The sequence below is a fragment of the Lacerta agilis genome, chromosome 15 (genome assembly GCF_009819535.1).
Source record: "Lacerta agilis isolate rLacAgi1 chromosome 15, rLacAgi1.pri, whole genome shotgun sequence".
In the NCBI taxonomy this organism is placed as follows: domain Eukaryota; kingdom Metazoa; phylum Chordata; class Lepidosauria; order Squamata; family Lacertidae; genus Lacerta; species Lacerta agilis.
The window spans coordinates 1308825-1331939 of record NC_046326.1 but is presented as its reverse complement, the minus strand read 5'-3'; the positions used below and the strand labels follow the sequence as shown (position 1 = coordinate 1331939).

The 23115-nt window shown below is 46.1% G+C and overlaps 1 protein-coding gene across 1 annotated transcript in view; it reads left to right on the top strand.

Moving 5' to 3' along the window:
* Nucleotides 1-21072, top strand: part of PHYHIP (phytanoyl-CoA 2-hydroxylase interacting protein) — a 36633-nt gene extending 15561 nt beyond the window's left edge. The window contains 6 exon segments of the mRNA XM_033171903.1: nucleotides 9645-9787; nucleotides 9790-9827; nucleotides 14822-14996; nucleotides 18658-18775; nucleotides 20097-20528; nucleotides 20530-21072. Coding sequence (XP_033027794.1) covers nucleotides 9664-9787; nucleotides 9790-9827; nucleotides 14822-14996; nucleotides 18658-18775; nucleotides 20097-20528; nucleotides 20530-20629 — 987 coding nt within the window. The 5' untranslated portion in view covers nucleotides 9645-9663 and the 3' untranslated portion in view covers nucleotides 20630-21072.
* Nucleotides 21073-23115: the final 2043 nt, after the last annotated feature.

Genomic DNA, 23115 nt, shown 5'->3' with positions numbered 1-23115 from the left:
TTCAAGCTGGGTCTGCGTGTGCGCAGATAAGTTTCATGCTGCTCCTTTTTGCAGCTCAACTCATAGCTGCTATTGAGAAGGTAGATTTGGTGCTATCAGATAGATTTATTAGGCCCACCAGAGGGTTCAGTTCTAATCAGCTGAATTCTGACAGGAACAAAGCAGGTGTGGGGGCTGCCAAGGAGACAGCTATAAATACAAGCAGTTTCTTCTCAGAGCAAAAAAGGAGCCATGGGGGGGGGGGGGGAGTTGGCAGGGAAGAGCTGTGATGCTGCCACACAAGCAGGTGCTGCTCAGGTAGATGGAAAATGAGTAAAGGCAAAGGAGAAAAGAGGGAGGGAAGGTGACAGGAAGTGAGGGAGGGGAAGCAAAAATACAGCATATTTATTCCATTACATGGAGAAGGGAAATGTGTGGTGAATTTATTATTGGAAGTTATGAATACCAAGCATACTATTTGATATGTATATTATGAGTATTAGTATTTATTTTGAAGATTTATAAACTTCTTCATGGCTGAAAACTACTGAAGTGTTGTATGATAAAATAAAATGAGACAGAAATACCAAAGATAAACTCTTAATAAACAGTAAACTCATCTCTATGATGGTACAGTTCTTATTCCATAAAATGACCCAGCCACACTTCAGGAAAGGCCTTATTAAGCAAAAACATATTTAGTAGCTGCCTAAATATCCGGATGCTAGGATTGATGTGGATTTAATTCAAATGACAAGGAGTGGGGCGAGGGGACAAAGAGGGCTCCCCCCACTCGCCTTTTGGCCCTGGTTTGCAATTGTTTTAGGAAGCTCTCAGGGAGGCGTACGGTGGTGCTGTTTATGCAGGGACAGGTTTGTGGCGGCCCAGTGCTCTCTAGCAAGCCCCTCCTCTGTGGTTGGCCTTGGTGGACTTATTTGAATTTATTTGGCAGTGGTGGGGGGCAGCACCACTGGATGGCTCAGGGGTGCCATTTTGATTTCCCACAATGCAGCAGAGTGATGCTAAGCTGGGGACGTTCTGGGAAATGAAAATGACAACTGGACCAAACTGAGTGGGAAACTAGTCAATTTTTGTTAAGGTGGGCCAAAGGCAGGCATGACCAGCAGAGCATTAGGCTTAACAGTAGTCCAGAGACACTGGCATTAGGCTCATGGATTTCATTAAGGAGCCCTTTCCCCATGTATTTCAACCTTGCAAGAGAATGTTCCTTGGAGGTCCGGGGTATAATTTAGCTTCACTCATTCCAAGTCTCCACCCATTTGCTGAGACTTCCCTCGAGGTCCCAGGCAATGGTTAGCTAGTTTGCTAGCTGTTCTTCTGCATAAGCACCCAGGGCAGCATATGGAAGCCCTCAAGGAAACAGCAACACCAAAGCACAAAAAAACCATAAAAATGAAAAGCTGAACTATAAAACAGTACTGTAGTTCAAACAGTTGGTTTGGATGCCTGGGCAAAAAAACAAAAACAAAACAAAACAAAACTTTCACGTGCCAATTGAAAAATGTTATAGTTGTCATCAGGTGGGCTTTCTAAAGTGGGGCATTCCAAATTCAGGGCACCCTGAATTCAAGGCCCTCTGTCCATTCACAACCTACTTAACCCTCAGGTGATGGTGGTACTTGGAGGAGGGTCTCATATGAAGATAATATGGCTTAGTTCCAGTTGAATGGTAGAAGGCAAGTCTTCTGTGTGAACTAGTGTAGCATAGTGGTGAAATGACTTACAGAACATCTCCAAGTACAGGAAGCTGGTGGAATTTGCAGAGGCCTAATGTAAGCTGGTGTAAGTTATCTCTCTTCCACACTCTGTTCAGGAGTGCAGCTCCTGCCAACTGTGCTGGCCAAATCCAGTCAGAGTGAAAGCTGGGGGCATCACATGAGAGCAAATTCCATAGTTTAACTGCACCAGGTGAAGAAGTACTTTTTGTGTCTGCCCTGAGTTCTTTCTCAAAATCATGCATAATTTTATACACCTTCATTATGCTCCCTGCACTTACTAGCCTTTTTCCAAACTAAAAATTGCTCCCCGCCCTTGACTATTTTGGTTGCCCCTTTCTGGACCTTTCCCAGCTCTATCATATTCTTTTTGAGATGAGGCTACCAGAATTTTACACAGCATGCCAAGTGTGGTATCACCATAGATTTGTATAACACTAAATTTCCACCAAGAAGCTCTAGGTAGTGTACACGGTTCTGCCTGACTCAATGCTGTAAAGTAGATTAGACAGAGAGGCAGTGACAGACGCAAGGTCACCATGAGCTATTTAGCCGAGTGAGGATTTGAACCCTGGTTTCCCAGTTGCTAGGCCAACGCTCTAACCACTACACCACAATAACTCTCCATGAAGGTTTTTAGGTACTTGGTTGGCTCTGCTAGGAATGTAGTTCAAACCCTAGTCTACACCTACATAGTTAAACTGGAAGGGTGAAGAAAAGGGGCAAGGAAACTCACCCCAGGAAATGACTCATCCAGTGCTTCTCCCCCAGTCAAAGGGGGTGGACAGACTTGTCATCTCTAGATAAGGCCTCACCCTACCAAGTTGGTTCCTTTTGTTGATATACAGGATGCTTCTCTTTAGAGCCAGAGTACCAAACCAACCTGCATTTTGGAGTCACATAGGTCAGCTGCCTCTGCCCTAACACATATGCTGTTATGATGACAAGGTCTTTGAAAGAGCTGGTCTGTTTTAATTTAGAACTGGCTTCACCAAACCAGATTCACATTTCCCTTTCTCCTATCCATACCCTATCCCAGACACTCTAATCTGCAATGGGAAGTGGTTTCGTCTGGATTAATTTTGCTAAGGAACTGTGAAATCACACCACTGGGACTGGTGTGAGGTAGATGTTTACATTTCATTATGGCCACTTTAGGGACATAGGAGTCACCTTGTGCCAGGGCCACCTCCGCACCATTCATTTAAATCAGCACCAGACCACTTTAAACATTCATAGCTTCCCAGTGCTAAAAAGGCTGTAAAGGGGACCAGCATGGAGGGCAAATCTCACTAATGGCTGCTGCAGGTTTTGAAGGCCATATAGACCCTCTAGATTCAACAGCAGGATGCCACCAGATGCTGGTGGGCACCTGGGTGGGAGGGCTTTAGCCATCTGGCTCTAGCCTTCTCCTTGAATTTGTCTCATCTGCTTTTAAAACTATCCAAGGTCACAGCCATTGCTACACTCTGTGGCAGAGCAGACAAACTCTTCTTGCATCCTCAATTCAGACAGACGTTTTGCTCAACTGAGGAGTGTTCAGATGTTACAGCTTTTTTAAGGTGCTATTTTGAGAACATCATTTCCTTAGCAAACATGTGCGCTGCCATATGTATTTTGCCCTGGTCAAACTAGTTTGGCTAGGATTTGGGTAGTGATTCAAGATGTACTGTATAATACCGGAACTGGGCCCTGAGTATGTCTAGTTGTTTGTGTGTGTTTTGGTGTGCCTGTTATTGGAACCCATAGAGTAGTATATATGGTTCGTTTAATAGACTTTCTCCACCCCATGCCCAGAGTAGAATTAAACCGTGTTTACATTCTTTTCTATCAAGACAATGTGCATATTCACTTCTGTGTGTGTGTAAGAAAAAGTAAAAGTGTGAAGTCTTTTTTAAATTAAAGAGTGAAATTAACTAGACCACAAACAGCTTGCAATTTGGTCTAATCAACTCACTAATCTGCACAGAACTAGGGAAAACATCTACAGTTTGGAATGAGGCAGGAATGGTCCAGACCCTTTTCTTCCTGTAAACATATCCCAGTTGGCTGGGCTTCCCAGCGTCTTGCTGCCAGTTACTGCCTGAGCACACTGACTAATTACCAGTACTACTTTTTCCTCAGACTGAACCATAGCTTGTTTTATTGAATGAACACAACTCTCAAGGTGGGGGTGGAAAGCCACATGTGATTGAATCCCAGCAACTTCCCCCTCTCCACCCAAAAGGTAGGAGTTCCATGAGACAGATGCATTTGCCAGGCCTGTTAGCTCATTTCTAGAAAGAGGGGCCAAGGCTCAAGCCAACCCCCCAGACTTGGACAAAGGAGGCCATAAGGCAGACCCTCCAAGTCTCCCTGTTTTCCAGGGACAATCCTGGATTTACAGAAGCCCTCCTGGTTTCTGGTTTGACCCCAGAAAGTCCCACTTCCTTAGGACATCCCTGTTTTCATAAGAAATCTTGGAGGGTAAGGAGTTATCCGACATTTGAAGGCAGCTCTGTATAGGGAAGATTTTTATGTTTAATGTTTTATTATATTTTTATATATGTTGAAAGCCACCCAGAGCGGCTGGGGCAACCCAGTCAGATGGGCAGGGTATGAATAGCAAAATAATAATAGTAACAACAACAACAACCACAGAATAGGATGATTTTCATTGGCAAAATGTTGGGGGGGTATGCATAAGGTTGTACCTGCAAGCTTATCACCTGTAAAGTTGCATCCTATTGGTATGTCATCCAACAGCCACTGACTTGCCCTTCTCCCACCTGGGTTTGTATGCCTTCTTACAGGAAACTAACGGTGTTGAGCCTTTTAGCTTCCAGTGTGTGTTGTGGAAATAGTGTTTTGTTGCTTTTGCTTTGTTAATAGCTTTGGTACTCTTGAGCTCCCATGATACGAGAGAGTGAACAGCAGGTTCCTCTTGTTCATAGCCATTATCTGCGTTCTCCTTTAATGGGTTTAACCTTTTAAAACATTGCCTCAGACTAATGAGATTACTTTCTTTAAACAGGTAGGGTAGCCTGCTGACCGGACTCCTATGCCCTTAGCAGCAGCATAACAGCCAGAAATCATCAAGTGAAGCTGGATCTGGCAGGAAAATTTCAATGATGGCAAACGACCACTTGTTGATTTATGATAGGGGTAACCAGCGTACTGCCAGATGTTTAGAACTACAACTCCCATGAGCCCCAGCCAGTATGGTCAATGTTCAAGAATTATGGGAGTTGAAGTTCTAAACATCTGTAGGGCCCCTGATGGGCTACCTCTGATTCATGGCCACTATGAGGCTGTTAAAGGGACGCAGGTGGCACTGTGGGTTAAACCACAGAGCCTAGGGCTTGCTGATCAGAAGTTCGGCGGTTCGAATCCCCGCGATGGGGTGAGCTCCCGTTGCTTGGTCCCAGCTCCTGCCCACCTAGCCGTTCGAAAGCACGTCAAAGTGCAAGTAGATAAATAGGTACCACTCCAGCGGGAAGGTAAACGGTGCACTTCTCTGGTTCTCCAGAAGCGGCTTTGTCATGCTAGCTACATGACCCAGAAGCTGTATGCCAGCTCCCTCGGCCAGTAAAGCGAGATGAGCACCGCAACCCCAGAGTCGACACAACTGGACCTAATGGGCAGGGGTCCCTTTACCTTACCTATGAGGCTGTTAAGGGCACTGGAGCTCTGCAGTGGGAACATTGAGGTACCAGTAACTCTTATAAGTCTCATTTATCCCCACAATACCTTGTGAGGCTTCCTACTATTACTCACATTTTAGAGATAGAATCATTGAGGCTGAGTAAAAGAGATTTGCCCAAAGGCTATCCTGTGTGTTTATGTCTGAATTGGCATAGACCTGATTAATTCTCCCAGGGTCCACTATAAAAACTCCACAGTGACTCGTAAGCATTTTCTCTTAGCTGTCAAGTGGTGATTAACTCTTCATCTTTCCGTCTTTCAGAAGCCTCTTCTGTTGGATTGCCATGTTGCAACCGGAGATTCATACCGTAGCTTTGAAATGACCAGTTAGGCAGCAGAGACAGCTTAACTCCCCCCCCTTCCTCCCCAGTTCTGCCATCTACCTCTATTCCTTCCTTGTGACTATCTCCAGGGGTATACCAGCAGGCGAAAGAGAGGGGCAGGCGAAGAAGCAATAACTTTGGCATCTCCTGATCAGCTGGCAAGTTCTTAAAGTCACAACTGAATCTCTCAGTTCAGACAACTCGTTTTTTGTCTGCCAGGCATTTCTGCTAACATTCTTTATAGGCCCCCATTTCATTTGGCAAACACTGAAGGTGAGAGTGTACACACACACACACACACACACACACACACAAGTTATGTTTGTACATGTCCTGGAATCAACTTCCACCCTTGGCAGCTATTAGAATAAATCATAAACCAATCCATTTGTAAGCACATAAGAGACAGTGGATAATTATAAGCAGCCAACAGGGAGTACTTAAGGATGACAAATCATACCAAACCTGATTTCCTTCTTGGAGAAGGCAACTGGATTGGTGTGTAATTTAAACACAGAGGTTTGTAATATATCTTAGACATTGACATAATAAAATTCAGGCATGCATAGCTCAGTTGTTAGAGCATGGTGCCAGGGTTGCAGGTTCGATCCTCTGATGGACAGCTGCATGTTCCTGCATGGCAGGGGTTGGACTAGATGATCCTCAGGGTTACCTCCAACTCTACAATTCTAGATTCTATGATTCTATGATTGCTCCAGCCCTTTTGCTGTTTGGTCCTAAGCGTGTGTATTTAGAAATGGCCCACTCTGTAATTGGGCTTAGGACTGCAGCCTTGAGTTGGCTTTCTGGCTCGCAACCTGGAGAGTTTCTTTTGCCTTAAAACATCCCCAAGTTGTGAAGGAAGATGCGGTTGGTGCCTTCGGGATGTATGAAGATTTGTAACCAAGTTAGAATCATTAGACCATAAACTTGACATGAGTCAACAGTGTGATGCAGCAGCTAAAAAAGCCAATGCAATTCTGGCTGCATCAATAGGAGTATAGCATCTAGATCAAGGGAAGTAATAGTACCACTGTAGTCCGCTCTGGTCAGACCTCACCTGGAATACTGTGTCCAGTTCTGGGCACCACAGTTCAAGAAGGATACTGACAAGCTGGAACGTGTCCAGAGGGCGGCACCAAATGGTCAAATGCCTGGAAACGATGCCTTATGAGGAACGGCTTAGGGAGCTGGGTATGTTTAGTCTGGAGAAGAGAGGTTAAGGGGTGATATGATAGCCATGTTCAGATATATCAAAGGATGTCATATAGAGGAGGGTGAAAGGTTGTTTTCTGCTGCTCCAGAGAAGCGGACACGGAGCAATGGATTCAAACTACAAGAAAGAAAATTCCACCTAAACATTAGGAAGAACTTCCTGACAGTAAGAGCTGTTGGACAGTGGAATTTGCTGCCAAGGAGTGTGGTGGAGTCTCCTTCTTTGGAGGTCTTTAAGCATGTTGTGCCACTGGGCAACAGCAGCCCTTTCCTGTCTGGCTCAAGCTTCCCCAGTGCTACCACCCACCCTCTGCCTGCCTGCCGTGAGTCCTGCTTGTTCTAGTAAGCGGAAGCTTTGGTGCTTGGAGAAGGGGAGCAGTTCTTCTCCCACATCGCAACATGACAGCCCTAATATTAAGTCCTATCAGTTTCAGTTGGGAGAACGACAACTCTCCCAAGGCCAGTACTCTGCTCACTCTCTTGCACAGTTGCTCTGGCTAAGACCAGAGACCTCTTGGGTCACACAATGCATTGCTCCCCCAAATGCTGCTGCCAGTGAGACTCCTGGGTGCACTAAAAGGCAGGTCAGCATCTGAAGAAACCCTAAAGAAAGGCTGTGCTGATATGTGTTGTCTATGGCTTCCTCCTAGGGAAGGGTAGATGACATGGTGCCCTCCTGATGTAGACTGCAGCTCCCATCATCCCTGGCCATGGGCTGTGATGGGAGTAATACAGTAGTTCTAACCATCTGGAGGAGCGCATGTGCCCCATCCCTGCTGTTTTCTAATGGCCACCAAGTTATCCAAGTGCCAATTCTTATGTAGCCAAAACAGCAGCAGACACCCACCAAAGAAGTTTCAGCAGCCTTTTTCTTAAAGTCACCGAAAAAATGCCAATCTAGGGAATCTTGCCATTGCATTGGGTTGCATCAAGTGCTTTCTTTTCTGCTGCCCCAGGTGGTAGGAAACCTCAGGGGCCAGTTTGAAGAGGGCCTCTCCTTCTACTTCTAAGGAGAGAAAGAGTACCCGAGACTTGTGGCATTTTAGTAATCTTTGTTGCTTAAGTAGGAAAGGCAGGCAGGAAAGCAGGCTGTGTTAGTATCAGAGTAGTAACAGAAATATTTCAAGCACAAGGAGGCAGGGGGCCTCAGTAGTTACTAGCAGCAACCACCCTCCTTGCTTACTAACCTTCTAGTCATCTGTAACCATCAAAGCAGCATCTTTACTTATTTTGCCTGGGTATACAGGGGCCACAAATGCAGTGCACAAACTCACATTGCACACCTCATTTTTGTGACATGCATTACAAATTAGTTATACATCCTGTTTCTCCACACTCACAGGTTTGGACAACGCAGGTGGATGTGTGCGTGACTGTGTATTTGCTGTGCACCAATTTTACACCAAGCATGTGTGATTTATGTGAATAACAGCAACACTTATTCTAAAAAAGAAAAAAAAAGCATAGCTGCAGCATTGTCCAAATTTTATCACTTTCCAACTTGTTTGCAGAGTGGTGTTAAGCCAAACTGCCTTATATGAAATGGAAAACAGATTCCATACTCTGCAAGACAGGGTTACTTCAGCCTCCACACCAAATTATATGGAGATGCCTATGTGGAACTTTCTCTGTATGCCTCTTACATGCCTGCACATGCGTTTCCCTCCCTTCCCCTTTGTTCTGCCTCAAAACAAAAATACCCCCCTTCCTTCTGAGCCTGTTGGCCATGAGCCCTTCCCTCCCTAGCACCATCTGCTCTGAATCTGCCCCTTCCGATGCTTGCCATGTACTCTCTGAGCATTGACATCTGCAAGGAGCCGTCTGCTCTGTCAAGGCTCGGTGTGGGATGACACCCGCTTTTCAGATGGCTCCATGGTTGCAGAAAGAATTAATGAGACACAGGAAGGAGAGGGGGGTAGAACGGGTAGCTATAGAGTCCCTGTCTGGAGGTAAGGATTGTTTGGGGAAGGGCTCATAGCTCTGTGGTTGATACAGGTGGAAAAGAAAGTCAATTAAGTTCACATTTAAAGGTGGATCTGCCTAATTCACACTTTTTGAACCACTATGTGAACTAAAACACCACCGTTCTTTAAGGTTTGTGCTGCTCTGAATTGTGCAGTACATTTCTTTTACGAAGAAGGTGGTGTGCGTTAAAATGCATATATAGGAGAAAATAACATACAAAATGGATTATATTAAGGGAAATATAAATATCAAAATAAATCTCAGGCAGCATTTCATACAAAACCTGTGTATATTGGGAGAAATTTAAACCCAAGTGCTGATGAATTTAAAAGATTCTTTAAAAGAAAATTGCAAACTGTCAAGGAGAACAGAACTTAAGATTGGGAAAATGAGGAACAGAGACAAAAACTGAAGTGGACTGATTTGCCATCCCTAGTGGGAAAGCTTTTGCTTTGCATGCAAAAGGTTGCAGTTACAGCTGGAGGGCTCCAGGCTGAGTAATGTCCTTCTGCGCCAGAAGGGGACTCTGACAGCCCAAGGCCTTCTCCATCTTCAGAACATTTGGTAAGGAGGGTGACGGCACCAGTGGCAAACAGCCTCAAGACATCTTGTCCTTGTGACAGTGTGAACACCTTCCCAGGGTTCCAGGGTGTTCTGGCCACACCCAGCTGGACCTTGGTTGCTGCAAATCTCCCCCCTTGAACACCCATCTTTCACTGTCTTTTGTCTGTTCCAACCATAGGAGCCGAACTGGCCGGATCATGGAGTTGTTGTCCACCCCACACAGCATTGAGATCAACAACATCACCTGTGACTCATTCCGGATCTCCTGGGCCATGGATGTTGGAGACCTAGACAGAGTCACTCACTACTTCATCGACTTGAACAAAAAGAGAACAAGAACTCCAACAAATTCAAGCACCGGGTGAGCTGTTACAAAGGACTGCCATGGTGTTCAGCAGGGGTGAAACAGAAGAACCTGTGGACCTTCAGATGTTGTTGGAGTACAACTTCCATCATCTCTTGCCATTGGCTGTGCTGTCTGGGGTTGATGGGAGTGGGAGTCCAGCAACATCTGAGGAAGGCCACAGGTTCCTCACCTCTAACGCACAGGGTGGGGCAAGACAGTCTCTCAAATACTCACACCTCTACTCAGCAATCTCTTCAGCCAATAAAAAGCATTCCCCCTTGCAGACTTAGATCCTTGTTGGCCGTTGTTGATTACCAACCACTAGGGGTGAGCAATGAGATGCCCTCCTGATGGGCTGGACTGTATGTTCTGTGGTTACACAGCCCACGGTCGGTACTAATGGGAGCAGTGGTCCAACACATACAAGGTAGCCTACTGCCAGTGCTCCATGCTGTGGCTGCTCTATATTTATGAACCTACCAATGCTTCTGATAATAGCCAGATCTCTCTCTTGGAAGGCTCTGGGCATTGCTCTGCAGAAGGTAGTTCAGTGGTAATTTTTCTCCAGGGAAGCTGGAAGGCTTTCACTAAAACGAGATGGCAAGTCATGGTAATTTTTTTCTCCAGGGAAGCCTGGGAACAAAGGCTTTCTCTTACTATAAAACAGAGATGGGCAAGTAGCTGTTTGAGGTGTGTGGACACCCTCACAATGAGAACACTTAAAAAGTATGTTTCTGAACAGAGGCTGCAGAGTCGTGAAATGAATTACTCACATCTTTCTCCCTCTGAAATGGAGTCACTAATTTGGATGCTGTTTAACAGGTTGGTTGGTGGTTGGTTGGTTGGTTGGTTGCTATGACAATGCTACTTAATGTTTAACATTAATTTACACACACACAGTTACCCTTTCTGTGAGAAGGTTTTCTCCCCTTCCTTTTGCTGCCGTCTCCTGACTCTTCCACATTTGCCGTTGCCACAGAAACAGCCTTGCTCTGCAGAGGACCCCCAGTGGCCTGCTGGCTGGTGTGACCATGTTCTCCCTTACTAACAAAGATTTTTAAAGCACTTGCTCTGTTCATTGGGCTATTCCAACTACTTTGAAAAAGGATGTTTTTTTTTTAAAAAAAACCTTTGTAAGTTTCTGCCTAGGGTTTGTTATGGGCATGGGTAGGCAACCTAAGGCCTGGGGGCTGGAGCCGGCCCAATCGCCTTCTAAATCCAGCCCATGGATGGTCCAGGAATCAGCGTGTTTTTACATGAGTAGAATGTGTCCTTTCATTTAAAATGCATCTCTGGGTTATTTGCGGGTCGTAGGAATTCGTTCATTCTTCCCCCAAAATATAGTCCTGCCCCGCGACAAGGTCTGAGGGACAGTGGACTGGCCTCCTGCCGAAAAAGTTTGCTGACCCCTGGTTATGGGTGCTGAGAGTTGTTAGGAGACCCCCCCCCCGTTCCTCCCACAGAGATACAATTCCCAGAGTTCCCTGGGAAGTGGGATTGATTGTTGAAGCACCTTGGGAATTGTAGCTCTTGGAGGGAAATAGGGGTGTCCTAACATCTCTCAGAACCTTCAACAAACTACAGTTCCCAGGATTCTTTGGGGGAAAGCCATGAATGTTAAAAGTGGTATGATGGTGCTTTAAATGTTCTAGCGTGGATGCTGGTAAAAGGCCATGCTATTTCAGGTCAAAGGTGGAGACTCACATGACCAAATGTCCGTTCATATAAAAAGTGCTTTGTACATATATAAGGAGCCTGTCTAAGAGGAGGCCAGGAAAGGAACTTGCCACTTGGCTAGAGGTACTCAAGGATTTTGTTCAGTCTGCATTTCCCCAAGCTGTTATCCAGATAAGAATGCAGTTATCCTTTGGGTTTTGCAGTTCTTTTAATTTTGCATGACAATTTGTAGAAAAACGTGCAGTTTAGATTAAAATGAAAGCATACAAAAAAGCAAGGTATTTGAAAAGATATGTACAAAATTATGCAAATAGGAGCAGATTTGCCTAACTCTTACATTTTTATTTAGTTAATTATTTAATTGACAGGATTTACATACTGCTTAATCAACTAAACCTCTAAGCAGTTTGCATAAAATATAAAATAATACATTAAAATTACTCATAAAATCATATGCTATAACAAGTTAACCTTTCTTCCCCCCAAATAAATAAAATCAGAAGTTTTAAAATAAACATTATGAAAAAAGGCATATTAAAATACTTGTCAAATTTATGTCTGGGTAGGCATTCTTAAACAAATAAGTATTTAGCAGGTGCTAAAAACAGTACAGTAAAAGCACTTTCTAATAATGTTTTGTTAACCACTTAGAAGACACCTGGGCATTAAGTAGTAGTGGTGGTAGTAGTAGTAGTAGTAGTAGTAGTAGTAGTATAATTACTATGCGGTTGCTTCTTAAAGAAGTATTATTATTTTCATCATCACCACCATCAATGGGCAGGGAGTTCCATGTGGAAATGGAACAGACTTGTGAAAGAAAACATGCACCGCTGACACAGGTGGGAAATAGACTGACTTGTCCATTCATATTCCTGGTATGCTATATACAGGAATGTATTTTATTTGGCATGGAGACATAGGTGCTTATGTGAGCCCCCCATAATCTGAAGTGGTACAAGCTGGATGCAGGTTTAGCCGGGTCTTGGGATGAGGGTGGAGAGGCAATATTCGGACCTCACTACAGTGTGAGTCATTTTGAAACCTGAGTAGACAGCAACCATATTAGTCATTTAAAAACTTAAACAAAACCGAGGTGAATACATGGGGAATGCAGGGCTGGTAAAATGCTGCTGTATTTCACAGAAACATACTGCCCTGTTCATCATAATTACTGATAGCAATAAATATTGCAGTGTTCCACCGTAACCAAGTACTATTTTAATGAATGTTATAGCTCTCCACACTTTATACTTTATACTGTGCCTTTTCTTCTGTAAGCAAAAAGCCTCCCAACATCCACCACCCATCTTTTTATAGCACCAAGACAGCCATTCTTCAGTGTTTCAAACAAGACTTTGATACACATTGATGTAGAAGCTGGGATGTTGTGCTCAAAAGATTTTTGATACCTTTAGAGAAAATGTACTTTTGCACCACATAGTAAAACATATTATAAGGAGGGGTGCAGCATATTGTCAGTTAACAAGTTCGATTAATCTATTAAAAACTTTTTGATTGACTAAAGTTTTGCCCCATTAATCAGACAGCAGATATTTAAAAAAACTTGTTAATTCTCACACAAAGGCAAGATCACCCCCCCCCAACCTGACTGTTAGGTGTTCAATTGCTGGCAGCTGCTACCAGGCATCAAAAGCTGTTGAGTGCCCATCAAAGTAATGTATTCAGCTGAACGAAAGGCTAGAGCCATAGTTCTTAAACTGTGGGGCAGCTGTGACATTTTGGGACAAATAGAATCTTAAAGCAGGTGGAAACTTCTCTGCACTCCAACCAAGATGCAGGTTGTGTTTTGAATGCTTCTGGCAAGGGACCTTCACAGATCCATGTGGGATTTGTGGGAGCTGGCTGACCCTCGTTGCCCCATCAACTCACATGTGATTTTAGAAGAACGGCACTTAGAAAGAGCTGCCAATTTCTTCTTACAATGTTTCTCAGCCCATTGTTTTAGGAAAGCATCACCAAGAACCTTTTCTGTTCACCTTCTAGTGCTAGAGTGGGACTTTTACTATCTAGAGTCCCTTGCACCCTTGCACCAGTAATGGGCAGCAGCCAATAAACCCACAAAACACCACCAAAGCAGGCCCTCCAGATGTTACTGAACTACAACTCCCCATCATGGCCGTACTTGCTGTGCCTGATGGGAGCTGTAGTTCAACAATATCTGGCGAGCTTAGACAAATGGGGAGAAGAATAAAGTAGAGCCCTGATGGCATGGCCTCTGAGCATAGGTTCAGCTGAACATAGGAAACTGTCGGATCTGGCCATTACTCTTGGGTTTCTAGCACAGAGGTCTTTCCCACTCCCTGCTTTTTGGTCCTTTTAGCTGGAGATGCTTCAGGGATTGAACCTGGGTCAGTCATGCAAGGTATGCCAAGGATTCCAAATGATGAATTAATCTGATTGTTCCTAACATAACATGCAACTGAGTGGCATCTTCTACCTTGTTCCAGTAATGAATAAATGAGCTCGACTCCTGAACAAATGAGACATGTTGTTTTTCCCTCTGCCTTAATCTTATAATATAAATCATTTAAATTATGTTTTTTTCTTCCACATCCTGAGATCTCAGAATAAAGGGCACTCTGTACATTTTTTAAATAAACAAAAAGTGGAGGATAAGTTCTGCTGAAAGGAGGTTGCCCCCCAATGTGACTTCACCTGCACAGCTTTGCGGGAGTGCCAACTGTGAGTTGCAGAGCACTCTCTTGGTTTGCATGAGATAATGGGGAGGCCCAACAGTCCTGGCCAGTGTCCTGTATGGACTGAGGTAGCACCCTAAAAACATGGTTGCCAAATCCTCTGCTTTGCCCATTTGCTTTCCTGCAGCCACATAGAACTTTCATGGCAGACAAGCAGATACGGGAAGGTAGAAAAGTAGACTGTTTGGAGAGCGCAACTAGTCTATAAAACCAGGAGTGGGTTGGTGCAGGATGCACAAGGGTTATCTTGTTTTGTTGACCAGCCTTTGTCAACTTTTGGCCACCCAGATGCTTTGGACTGCAACTCCCATCAGCCCCAGTCAGTTCAGTCGGAGTTGGGATGACTGATGGGAGTTGTAGTCCAAGGCATCTGGAGGGCAAAGGTTGGCAAAGGCTGCCATAGATCAAAGGATGGAGCACAGCCTTTTATCAGGCCAGGAGAACGTAACTTTTCCCATCTGTGGCCAATCCAGAATTGAAGGAAGAAATGTACATGCCCCTTGGCCTCTCCCTTCTCCTGATGGTGCCTAGGGCAGTGGCGCCTGGGCCCAGCTGTTTCTCAGGAAACTCCAGGCTCCAAATCTAGTTTGATTCCTGATTATTTTCTTTGTGCAGGATGTCCCTACCAAGCTAGTGGCCAAGGCAGTTGCTCTGCCCATGACTGTGAGGGGTCATTGGTTTCTGAGTCCCAGGACGGAGTACAGCGTGGCCGTGCAGACGGCAGTGAAGCAGAGTGACGGGGAGTACCTTGTGTCTGGATGGAGCGAGACCATCGAATTCTGCACAGGAGGTGAGTGTTCAGCAGAAGCCTTGAGCCTAGGCAGCCCTAGGCAGATGTGGCCCTCTCAAGAGATACCCAGAGATGCATTTAGTATGTACTAGAACCATAATAGCCAACACGTCACACTCCAGATGTTTTTTAATTGAAAATTTATAAGATTTTTCAATTTAAAGCACAAATCATTACATGGTTAAATTTTTCATACTCCCCCCTCTCCCACCGAGGAGAGCAAAATATCCAAACCCCCCTCTCACAGGAGCACATAAAGTTCAGAAGTATATTGAGGCCGAGGTAGAGAAGAAAATATAAGTAATTAAGTTTAACGTATTAATAATTTTAAAAATGATAAGGAGGAAAGAAATGTAGTGTAAATTAGATTTGAAGATGATTGGAAAACTGGGAAATATGTTTTTACTTTGAAGTCAACAGGGGGGGATTTGAGGAAGTCAATTTAAAGACGAAATTGAAAGGAGTAGGAATACCTGGCCCAGGAAAAGGGTCAGGACGAAGCAATGATTTATGCAAAATGATGGGTTAAATGTGAAATGATATTATATGTACTCCAGATGTTTTAGAAGACAACTTCCATCAGTCCCAGCCAACATAAGTAAATGGTCAGGGTTGGTGGAAATTGTGGTTGTAAACATCTGGAGCAGGGGTGGGTAAGCTCTTCTGGCCAGAAGGCTAGATCTTTATCCCCTCCACCCCTGGGCAGAGCCACCCACCTGTCAATCGCCAGACAACATCATGACACCCGCTGATCCACATTTCAATTGTTGGGACTTCAAAGTGAACCATGGGACTTTCCAACAGCCCTTAGTAAACATATTTGTGTGTTTAAGAGGTACCCCTCCACCATTTTTCCTTCAAACTGCAAAGATTTGAAGGAGAACAGAGGTTGGGAACATGCTCCCATTTGCCTTCCAGCTGATGGGCAGGTGGGAACACACCTTCAAATGCCCTCTCCACCTTCTCCTTCAAAGTTCCATGGAGCACGCTGCTCCCGCCATCACCTATGGTGCGGGGGGGGGGGCATGGCTTCCTGTAAATGGCCTTGCAGGCCAAACGGGGAGGCCTGGGGGCCAGGTTTGGTCTGCAGGCTGGAGGTCCCTCACCCCTGATCTAGCAACCCATGTTGCTAGAAAGTGCTCTTTTTGTTGCAGCCCTCTGACTCAGTTACCAACTAGACCAGTGGTTTTCAACCACTGTTCCGCGGCACACTAGTGTGCCGTGAGATGTTGCCTGGTGTGCCGTGGGAAAAATTGAAAAATTCAAGAGAATTATTATATATAGTCAATATAGGCACAGAGTTAAATTTTTTAACATTTTCTAATGGTGGTGTGCCTCGTGATTTTTTTCATGAAACAAGTGTGCCTTTGCCCAAAAAAGGTTGAAAAACACTGAACTAGACAAGTGCTAGGTAGGTTGAGGTTTAGGGTGCCTGTTGAAGGCCCTTTTGCTTTAAGAAGGCTTTTCCGGAAGTTTGAACCAGCAATGTTAAGGACTATTAATTGCAAACTGCAGAAACAGTGTCATTCATTCATTTCAATGAAAATTAAATTACTGAATTTGTATTCTCCATATTGTATGTTGTTTGTCTTACTAAACACTACTTAAGTAGCTTGGGTGGCAAAGCAGCTTATAAATCAGCAGATAAATAAAGTACATGCTAGAATCAGAGAATAATAGAACTGCAGAATCATAGAATTATAAAGTTGGAAGGAACCCCGAGGCTCATTTAGTCCAACCTCCTGCAAGGCAGGAATCACAGCTAAAGAACCCCTAAGAGATGGCCATCCAGCCTCTGTTTAAAAGCCTCCAAGAAGGAGGCCAGGCAAAGTGGCTGCCTTGTGCTAGAGGTACTATGGCAATGCAGGGGGCCTAACTCACGGGGACAGCAGCCCCCAGTGGCTCTCTTCTGGAACACCTGTTGACCATGATGGCAACATCTTGGAGTCACGGCCACAGGGAGGCCTCTTTCAGTATGCTCCAGACACCTTGAATTTTTTAGTTCTTATTTTTAAAAGGGAGCTTCTGACTTATATGGGTGAAAAGATGCAACAGGGACACTGCAGCACACTGGCTGATGGGAGTTGGAGTCCCAGGGCATCTGGAGGGCCACAGGCTCCCCCACAACTAGACAGGAGGAAAAGCTGGCAAGCAGGATTTTACCACTGCTCACTAAGGGCTCATCCACACTTCCACTTTTCCCGTGCCTAGAAAGCAGAAGTCTGAATGAGCCCTAAGAGATAAATTTATTCCACTTCCCAGTAAGTTCAAAGGAACTGAGATAGCTGACAAGGCCATAGGCACTCATTTTTAAGGGAAGCTTTTCCCCTCCAATAAAGGCTTTTGCACCACAAGCAAATTGCAGACATGGGGCCCTGATCCATTTCAGGACTGCTGCAGTGAGAGCCCCACCCCCACCCCTTGCCTTGCATCTGGGTCCCAATCCAAATCACTCTCACCCACCAACCACCCCAATGTCTGCAATTTGCTTTTTAAAAGTATAATGGTAAATTTTTGAAATGCAGAAGCTTACCATGACTGAAGATAAAATAACACATCTCACTATTGTTTGTGGCTTGGCTTAAGATCTGTGCATAGTTATCTGGGGGTAAATGCCATTGAAGGGATGCTGGCTGCAGAGGTTCAATTTGTAAGATACATTGAGCTTTAAGGAAAGCTATTCAGCCAGCTGAAATGCAGGCTTTAGCTTTTAAATAGAAGCACAAAATTCTTGCCAAGAGGTAGGAACCCCGTCAAGGAAAAGGAAAGAAGTATCCAGCCTCTGGTTGATTATTTTCCTTATTCTCTGACTTCTTTCTGCCAACTAACAATAGTAAAACTCAGTATCACTTCCTTCCCTATGGAGGGTTTGTTAATTACTGTGGTGCTCCAGAAGAGAATGTCATCACTCCTGCTCTGAAAAAAGAGTGCCTGTTCTGCACTCTTCCACATTTCCGCTTCACAACACTACGACCTACAAGCTGGTGCCTTGTCTGAAAGCACTTAAGCAGTCTCAAAAGACCTACTTGCATGGATGGGAAAGGGCATGCGGGCCATTACTGTATGTTTTGGAGTTTAAGGAATAAGGGAGATTTTATAACACAGACACACAGACACACACACACACACACACACACACATGTTTGGGCTAGCTAAAAGGCAGGGCCTTGTTTGATGGGAGCTGGAACAGGCTGAGTGGTGCTGAAAGGTAGTAAATCCAGATTTCGTGATGAAGCAAGAGTCTCTGAGTGGGAGGTAAAAGGCATGCCATTTCAAGACGCCCTGAGCAGGTGAGGTGGGCGGGGGTGACGAGCAAAGAGAACTGGCTGGAGGCAAAAGATCCAGGTATGGGAAGAGGAGGAGGAGGAGGAGGAGGAGGAGGAGGAGGAGGAGGAAGAAGAAGAAGAAGAAGAAGAAGAAGAAGAAGAAGAAGAAGAAGAAGAAGAAGAAGAAGAAGAAGAAGAAGAAGAAGAAGAAGAAGAAGAGGAGGAGGAGGAGGAGGAGGAGGAGGAGGAGGAGGAGGAGGAGGAGGAGGAGGAGGAGGAGGAGGAGGAAGGGGCTAGGGATATATTGCGGTGGGAATTGAAGAGAGGTGGAGATTGGTCATGTGGCAATTGATTGAGAACGTGATGAAACCCTGTACCCTTGGTGTCCCCTGCAGACTATGCGAAGGAGCATTTGGCGCAGCTGCAGGAGAAAGCAGAACTCATTGCAGGGAGGATGCTCAGGTTCTCCGTCTTCTATCGGAACCACACCAAGGAATATTTCCAGCATGTCAGGTAAGAGCTTTCAAGCCATGTGTGAATGGGGACCAGAGTGGCAGGAAATGGGTGCTGGTAACCCCATACCTTCCTCCATGCCAAGTTGCCATATCCTGTTGTCACGGTTGTTGTTTGTTTGTCCATATCCCTCTTCTCCCTCTGATAATTGCACTGGACAGAGGTGTGCTAAGACATCTGATATGACATCAGAGAGTTAGATTTGGACCTGGGGCCTCCAGTTGCTGACCCCAACATTTATTCTAGAGTCTCTTTTCTAGTCTGATGTTAGGAATCATAGAAAGTGGGTGATGGTGGGGACCCTCACAAAGAACTGCCCAGTCATCAGCTTCCATTCTTCACCTTCCCAAGTTGTCTTGTCTTAAAGGTGAAATCCATTTCAGACTCTCCTCCAGAGTTGAGAATACACGTCAGGCCTCTGGATTCCTGCTACTCCCCCATTTTGATCACAGTTTCCAGTCATTACATTACCGTTTTATCCCATCATTCCTCCAAGGAACTTAAAGTCTCCTTCATTTTCTCTTCACAACAACCCTGTGAGGTAGGTTAGTCTATGTGAGCTTCAAGGCTGTATAGGAAATTGACCATTATATAATACACTTTAAAATGAAAATAAATACATTTTCTTTCTTCCCTTCCTCCAAAGAGCTCAGAGCACGATGCATAAATCTTCCTTCCTTACCCACTTTTATCCTCCCTACAGCCCAGTTAGGTAGGTCAGGCTGAGAATTGCAAAGGATCCAAGGTCACCCAGTGAGCTTCACGACTGAGTAGGGGTTTGAATCCAGGACTCCCAAGTCCTAGTCTAAAACTTTTGAAGCACTACTTCACACTGCTCCTCACTCTTGTTCCCTGAGCTAGATTGAAGTACTAAGGGTGGGGGTCATAGGTTGCTTCACCTGCTCCAGAGTGTGGTACAGTGGTTAGAGAGCTAGACTAGGACCTGGGAGAGCAGGGTTTGAATTCCCACTCAGCCATGAGGCTCACTGGGTGACCTTGGGCTAGTCACCAACCCTTAGCCCTACCTACCTCACAGGGTTGTTGTGAGGATGAAATGGGGGGTGGGGAGAACCACCATGAGCTCCTTGGAAGATAAATGTTGCATATAAATGAAATGAATGAATGAATGAATGAATGAATGAATGAATGAATAACTATTCATGTAACAATAAAATAAGAAAGCCCTGATAATCCCCTCCCACCTTCCTATAATTTGGGGAATAGTCAGAACAGCTCTTTACATTTAAGGCCTGTCCTGACCGCAGCAGCTGCGGCTGCTTCCCCGCTTGTGGCTGACTGTCTGCCTCTCCCTCCTGGCCAGAATTCACAGCGGGAATGTCATGAAGCCCTACCTGAAGGACAACAGCGGCAGCCACGGCTCACCCACCAGTGGGATGTTGCATGGCATCTTCTTCAGCTGCAACACTGAGTTCAACACAGGGCAGCCCCCGCAGGACTCCCCCTACGGCCGCTACCGCCTCCAGATCCCTGCCCAGCGCCTCTTTGGCCCCAACACCAACCTCTACTTTGCGGACTTCTACTGCATGTACACCGCCTACCACTATGTCATCCTGGTGCTGGCTCCCAAGGGGTCCCCCGGAGACAACTTCTGCCAGGAGCGCTTGCCCCAGCTGGACATTATGAGCAACAAGTTCCTGACCTGCTGTGTGGAGGAGGGCGAGCTGGTCTACCGCCATGCCCAGGACATCATCCTGGAGATCATCTACACCGAGCCGGTGACCTCAGCCTAGGGGTGCTGGGGAAATCAGCGGCCATCAGCTCATGAGCCTTTCGACGGCTGACGCCAAGAAGGATCCCAGCTGCAAGACGTGCAACATCAGTGTGGGGCGCTAGAGACCGTAGGGGGTGGGGTGGATTAGGGAGGAGAAGGGAGGGGACACGAGAGATCTCTGTGGACCTAAGGCCCCTGGCAGTGACGTGGCTGGCTGTGAGCTGCTGCACCCCCATTGCTAGAGAAGTGGGCCCTTCACTGCATCCCGCTGGCTCTGCATCCATCTCTCTAGCCCTTGCATGCTTCCATAGAACCACTGTAAATAAGATCCTGAGCTAGAGAGAGGTGGGTGGAGTCAGCTCTGCAGGGCCCTACTCTTCCAGCAAGATAACCAGTGGGTCTGCTTGTGAAAGGTCAGCCTAGATTTCTTGGGTTCTCTCTATAGAGAGAAAGACCGCTTGCCTTCTGTGCCCCTCACCCTGTTCAAACTCAATGTGGGCATTTCACTGCACATGCAGCAAACATTCTGGCCAGTGTGATAAAGGATCTGTCTTCTGAAACAGGTCCCAAGTGGGAGCTGTCTCGACTTCTTTACCACCCTATTTCCACTGGCTGTTCTGCTCCCGAAGGCTCTCCACCCCGTGGCCCTCCCGCCGTTGGTGTCCTGCATCTCCCATTATCTCTGCCCTTGGTCATGCTGGCAGGGGGTGGTGAGAGCTGCAGTCCAGCAACAGCAGGAGGCTCACCCCTGATCTGCAGCCTTCTGTGTGTATGGAAGACTGGAGGGGGAGGACACCCCCCTTTCTGGGGGGAAGCTCACATATTCAACTGGCACAAATGCCCCCCTCCCCAAGTAGGTTTTGTGATGTGCAGAACTAGTCTGTGGTTTGCACTGACAAAGGGCTGCAGGAGGGAAGCCTATGGATGATGTGTCTTTTTTCTGGGGCTCCCAGCAGGGAAAAGAGAATCACAGGTAGATTCCTTCACTTCTTCTGGGTGTGACATCTTATTGCTTCACATCATTTATATGTTTTGATGAAATAAAAGAAGCAGTTGGAGGGGGGGAAAGAGGGCAGAGAGAGAAGAGGCAAGCTCCAGCAGGCCTGTTGGCACAGCCTCAAAGAAGACTGGAATGCTGGTGGCTGGTAGTGGCACAGATGCTCCCAGCCTGTCTCCCTTGTCTGTCACGCAGCCCAGCCTTGCCTGGTATCCCTGCTTATCTGGCCTGGCGGAGGAATCCAGTTTGCCCATGTTGGGCCAGACTGTGTGTCCTCACGTGACTGTCTTTTGAGACTATGGCAGCACGGGGAGCGGGAGATGGGGCCAAATGACACACAGCTGCATGTAGCGTCCCCACCAAAGTATTCTTTAAGCCAAAAGCAGCCATGGCATAATAGGGGACAGGGCTGCTCCACCCTTTCCCTTCCATCTTACTCTCTTCTTTTCTCCCCCTGGCTGGAGTGGGGAGGGATATGCAAGGTGACAGTCATGCAGCTGACAGTCATGCAGCAGGTAACTGGCCACGTCTGGAGCTGCTAAGCACTGGACTGCACTGCCTGTCTGCCTACAGCCAATCTGGTGCAGCAGCTGCTCTACTTGCAGCAGGAAAGAAGAGTCAGAGGAATGGGGGTGTAAAAGCAAAAATCTCAGGCTTGGCCTAACAGGTGTTAGCACTTTCTTTGCAGCCACTCCCCAGCTCTGTCTCAACCTGCCCATGACTTCACCAAGAACCTGCTCTGCTGAGACAGGCTAGACCTGCTCAGCCCCCACCTCCCGGCTCAGGTCTGCGCTTCAGGCTCAGGCCACCTCCGTTGATTTGTTTGGGTTTTCTTGTGCTGTGTGTGTGCGCGTGTGAATATTTTGCCTTCCAAGAGAGCTGCTTGCACACTGCTCCTTTTGGTGCAGGGCAACCTGAGAGGGCATTGGCACAAAGACAGGCCAGCACAGCCATTAAGAAGGTGAGAGGAGTCTTGCTGGATCAGGCGAAAGGCACATCTCAGGCAGCATCTGGTCCTCACTGTGGAGAAACAGTCCTCTGGGAATCCCGTAAAGCAGGACCTGAGTGCCAAAATGCCCTCCCTGCAGATGATTCCCAGTAGCGTAGATTCAGTGACACCCTGCCTCCAAGAGCCAAGGGAGAACACAGTCAGGGCTAGGAGCCACGGAGAGCCTGGGCCTCCATGAATTAGTCTGGTCCTCCTTTCAAACCATCCAAGTTGGTGCCGTCACAACATCTTGTGGGAGCAGATGCCATATTTGAACTACGTGCATTCTTTTCATTGTCCTGAATCTTCAGTCATTCAACTCCATTGAATAGTTGCAGATTCTAGTATTGTGTGAGGAGGAAGAGAAACTTCTCTATCCACTTGTCTCCACACAGCCAGGAGGAAAGAGGGTTTCCATTCTGTGAGTGTCTCTATTTTCACTGAGTTAGCATGTAAGATATGGCTGGAGATGAGCAGAGATTCCATTTTGCATCGGGGTAAAAGTCTATGACTGTTGAGTAAATAGGAGTGCTGTGCCAGAGAACTCCCCCCTCCCACCCCACAGGGAGATTTAAAGGGAATACCCCAAAGGAGCACTCACACCTTGAGAAAAACAACTTGTG